Source organism: Parasteatoda tepidariorum, chromosome 2 (genome assembly GCF_043381705.1).
Source record: "Parasteatoda tepidariorum isolate YZ-2023 chromosome 2, CAS_Ptep_4.0, whole genome shotgun sequence".
Lineage (NCBI taxonomy): Eukaryota > Metazoa > Arthropoda > Arachnida > Araneae > Theridiidae > Parasteatoda > Parasteatoda tepidariorum.
This window is the reverse complement of record NC_092205.1, coordinates 26,121,836-26,127,005: the sequence shown is the minus strand read 5'-3', so window position 1 is coordinate 26,127,005 and position 5,170 is coordinate 26,121,836. Positions and strand designations below refer to the sequence as shown.

The following is a 5,170-nucleotide window of genomic DNA, read 5'->3' as shown; positions in this document are numbered from 1 at the left end:
ATCTCAAATTAACAACAAGTCTGTCTTTCTTATACAATTTAAAGAGTATAATTAAATTTAAATGGAAAAAAGTGAGTCCAAGCTCATATGCGTGCACACCTTTAATTATTTTCATTTCCGAAAATACCAATGTTGGCGTGCTTTGTATTTAAGTAAATTGTTTGCTAGCAAGTATACGATTTGACATGACTTTCACGCTGCTATACGTCTTCTAGAACAAAAGTTCGTCTTTACAAAATGTATGTATTTCAGTTGTTCAATAAAGATAATTAGATTTTAGTTTTGAAGTATCTGTGAAATGTGTTAAAAATTAATAATAATTGATTTCCATCCGCTTCCGTGCTGTAGCCTAATTCGAATGTTCTTACTATTATCACTATGCTATGTGTAGGTTTGATTTGCAATTTAAATTTATTTTAAGATTTAGTGAAACGTATCCAAAACTAACTGTTCTTTCTTTAAATTGTGTAATAGAAATAACTTCCCTGACTCTTACGTGCTTCATATCTTACGATTATTATGACTATTAGAATACTGAACCCCGGTAGCAGAAAACCTCTATTTTTTTTATCCCCGTCATGTAATTTCTATCCGCGTCTGTTCTGTTAAGCCTAATTCGAATTCTTTCTTACCATTATCACTATGCTATGTGTAGGTTGAATTTACAAACTAAATTTATTTTAAGAAATAATGGGGTGTATTCAAAATTAGTTTNCTACTTTTGGAGCTCCCATTCGCTACTTTTTAATCTTAATTTCTGGCAACACTGTCCGCGTCTGTTCTGTTAAGCCTAATATGAATTCTTTTTTACCATTATCACTATGATATGTGTAGGTTGAATTTACAAACTAAATTTATTTTAAGAAATAATGGGGTGTATTCAAAATTAACTGTTTTTACTTTAAATAGTGTGATATAAATAACTTCCATGACTTAAGTGCATCATATCTTATGATTATTATGACTATTAGAATAACTGAACCCCGGTAGCAGAAACCTTCCTTTTATTTTATATCCCCATCATACTACACGCTTCTGTTCCGTTAAGCCTAATTCGAATTCTTCTCACTATAATCACTATGCTGGGTGTAGGTTTTATTTACAAACTAAATTTATTTTAAGAATTAATGCGGCGTATCCAAAAATAACTGTTCTTACTTTAAATTGTGTAGTAAAAGTAACTCCCCTAACTCTTAAGTGCATCATATCTTATGATTATTTTGCATTTATTAGTTGCCGAACTCTGATAATAGAAGCCATCCAGTACGGCAGCGGGCACTGCAGGTTATTACAACATTTGCAGATTATTTTTTATCTGAGCTTTATTTTTAAAAACGAATCAGATGTAGATAAATCGCTAAGATTTCCTTTTAAAAAATTTCGAAACTTGTTTCTTATAAAAATTAAAATTCTGAATTGACAGATTACCGCGAAGAACTAAAAATGTTATTTGATCACATGCTTAACTAAATAGGGATTTATTTAATTTTTTTAGCATGATTGTATGAAATTCAATTTGAAATTTAAACAACATAAAGTTTTTTTGTGTAATTTTTCAGGACCTAATGTTTTTGCAAACTTTACTGCACGCATTTTAGATGAAGTTAAACTTTTAAAATAATAAATGAAAATTGAAAAAAAAATCAAAATTGAAAGTTTTTTTAAAATTTAAACCATCATTCATAGAAAAGTCTTATCTATGACAATTAGAAAATAACAATCATGTATAAGATAGACATTGACCTTTTATGAAAAGAATAAATATCAGATAGCAATTGCACTTTCGAATCGTTTTATCAGATGTTAAAAGAACAAATTTTTCACTGCCTCGAGAGAACCACCAGTCGTAGAATAAAGTGCATTGATAAAAAAACATGTCTACAGAGTGTACTCAGGAATTTATATGTGTGTGGAAAATTCGAAATTTTTCTCTAAGTTTTCAGAAAAATGGAGAGAGGATTGTAAGTTCTGCTTTCAGAGTAGACTGTATTGGTGGAAGTAAATGGTCTTTAGAAATTTATCCCAGAGGAGATAACAAAGAATCTGAAGGCTATGTTTCGTTATATTTACAACTGAAAAATCCTAGTGTATACAATAAAGAAAGCATTATAAAATATACGCTAAGCATTGGAACAGATAAAAAAATTTTCGGTGCTAACACAGTAGGATCGCGTGTTTTTAAAGACAGTAGAGCTTGGGGTTGGTCTAAGTTTGAAAAAACCGATAAAGTTATGGAGGAGTTAAAAAACTCGAAGGAAGATATTTTAACCATTCGTTGCCAAATGTTTATCAAATGTGGACAAGATAAATCACCTACGTATGAAACGTATACTGATATTGGTGTTAACTCTACCTCGTTCTCTTGGAAGGTTAAGGTTGCAGATGATATTGCAAGAAAAAACTTCACTGTTAACAAGCTTAATTATGAAATGACTTTTAGTGCAGCAGCTGACTCAGTGAAAATCTGTATCATTCAATTTGAGTCAATTTTACCTACATTTATTATTTGTAAATTGTCTCTTTTAAATTCAAAAGGAAAGAAAATATGCTCAAAAAGTGCTCAGCACTTATTTGAGTCGAAAAATAAAAACGAGGTTTGGGAATTCCCGTCATTTATTTCTAAAACTACTATGGAAAGTGATGCAAATGTCTTAACAGAGGATAACATGATATTTCTATTATGTGAACTAGCTGTTTCAGATGGAACCGTATCAACAAGAGATTTAGATTCAAAGGACAGTTTGAATTCCGATGTTGATGTTTCACTTTTGAAAAAAGAACTAAAATGTATGTTGCTAAAAGACGTACATTCGGACATAATATTAAAAGTAAATGACCAGGAAGTGCATGCACACAAATCTGTGCTTGCTGCTCGTTCTCCTATATTTTCAGCGATGTTCGAACAAGATATGATCGAGTCACAGACGGGTGTCGTTCATATTGACGATGTAGAAACAGATACCCTGAAGCTACTTCTTGAATTTATTTACACAGCAACGGTGGATAACATGGATTACGAAACAGCTAAGAAACTTTTATTTGCCGCCGATAAGTATCAGGTTCTTTCACTCCGGGAAAAGTGTGCATCCTGTTTAGAGAATGTTATGTCTCTAAGCAATGTTTGTGATATTCTTCTTACAGCACATATGGTGATCCACGAACGCTTAAAGCATACAGCAATAAACTTTTCTATTGAAAACTCGGCGGAAATATTTAATACTCCTGAATGGTTTAGTTTAGTGAAAAAAAATGTTGAATTAACTAATGAAATTTTTTTAAACATTGCTGCCAGTTTCAACGTGTCGCCTAAAACCAAAGCTCCTGTGGAATAGATTTTTATAATCAAAAGTTCCTTAGGAAGAAAATGTTAAATTAGCTAATGAAATTTTTTCAAACATTTCTACCAGTTTTAACGTGTCGTCTAAAACCAAAGCTTCTGTGGTATACATTTTTTAAATCAAAATTTACTTGTTGGTAATGGCTATTATTAGAAGCTTAAAATAATATTAACATCTCAAATCTACGTGATTATGTAAGCTTTGAAAATTTCACAGTTACTTTCAATGTGTGCAGAATATTTTTATATTTTATTGGTAATTGAAGTAATACCTACGTTCTTTAACATAATATTCTTAATTAGTATAGATAATTTGTTTTTTTTTTCTTAATTTCTTGAATTATTTTTTATTAGATTATTTTAAATTTAAAAATATCTACGGGAACTTTAGTGAAAAATTCACTTTTTTTGTCATTGAGAATTCAAGTAAGCAGAAGTTACCATTAAAACTAAACTCAGTGGCTCGACAACCCATGAAGAGCCAAAGCCTACTATGCCCATCCCAATTTTCTTGCCTTTGGGCACTGGGACGCAGGGGCAGCCGAACCCGGAACCCCCACTGTTCAGTCCCAGAGCATGCTTGGTACTCATTCTATCCACCCACTGAAAAGATGAAAGGCAGAGTCAATCTTGCCGGTCCGAGGATAGAACCTCAGACCTCCGTCACGAACTCTCAGACATGTTTCAGTTGACAAGTTACCGAAAATTTTAAAGTAATTTCTATTAGTTAGTTAATTTAGATGAAAAAATAATTACGAAACTTTAACCAATTTTTGAAAAAAAAAGTAAAAATTCAGATCAATGAAGTTCACATTTTGTTTCTAATATTTAAAACTTTCAACTTGAAAAAATACGAATGAAACGCAAAAACATTTTTTTAATAATGCAAACAAAACTTCAATTTTCAAAAAAAAAAGCCATTGAATAAATTGATTTTTGGATCTTTTTCATGAAAAAACTCAATTATGCAGGAGATAGGTAGGTTTTAATGTTTTTTTTAATGAAAATAATCAATCTGTTGATAAGTGATTTTTATAGTATATTCTACAATTTTTTGAATTTTTTTATAGTATAATCTACATGTATACCCATATATATATAATATAACATACGATATATATCTTGTTAAAAAAGTTCTGTAACACTTGGGAAATATGCTTATAGCTACAACACTTGTTTAGAACAATAACGAACCAAAACCCAGAATTCAGTTTTATCCAAAATCATTTAGAAATATTGATGAAAATTTAAACTAAGATCACTAAAAACAGCAAAACAAAATGAAAATTCATAAAAGTTGAAATTTTCGCAAGTTTTGCAGAACTTTTTTAATAACCTATATTTACTCAGTAAAAAATTTTGCTTGATTATTATAAAAGGAATGGTTATGAGAATAACTATTTCAGTCACTTTTATGTCTTATTCTAAATGTGTTATGATTTTTATAATAATGAAGTTGCTGAAATGATTTTCTGTAAATTGTAAAGCATCATAAGTCTTGTGATTAGCTGAAAGTTATAAATAAACACATAATTAGCTTTAAAGTTGATGAATAGAGTTTCTAAAAGCATTGTAAGCATTCATGAAATGAAATACATTTATCTTTTTGCTGCACATGGTATGTTCATTTGTGTTTTTCAATCAATGAATTCTTTATTTGCGTTAAATTGTGCAAAAAAATATCAATTTCTATCTTTATTTCACATTGTGTTTTAAATTTAAACATTTATTTTCTTAGCATTCCAAGTATACAAATTAAGATTTTAATGAACATGCAGAAATGATCATTAAATCTAATTTTCATTAATAAATAATTACGTTTGAGCACATAAT

General features: G+C 29.7%; 1 protein-coding gene across 1 annotated transcript; it reads left to right on the top strand.

Annotated features, from left to right (window-relative positions):
* Window positions 1-1,847: 1,847 nt before the first annotated feature.
* LOC139424971 (speckle-type POZ protein B-like) lies at window positions 1,848-4,618 on the top strand. Its single transcript, XM_071177343.1, has one exon. The coding sequence runs from the start codon at window positions 1,875-1,877 to the stop codon at window positions 3,330-3,332; it is 1,458 nt and encodes a 485-aa protein (XP_071033444.1). The 5' UTR covers window positions 1,848-1,874; the 3' UTR covers window positions 3,333-4,618.
* The last annotated feature ends 552 nt before the right edge of the window (window positions 4,619-5,170 follow it).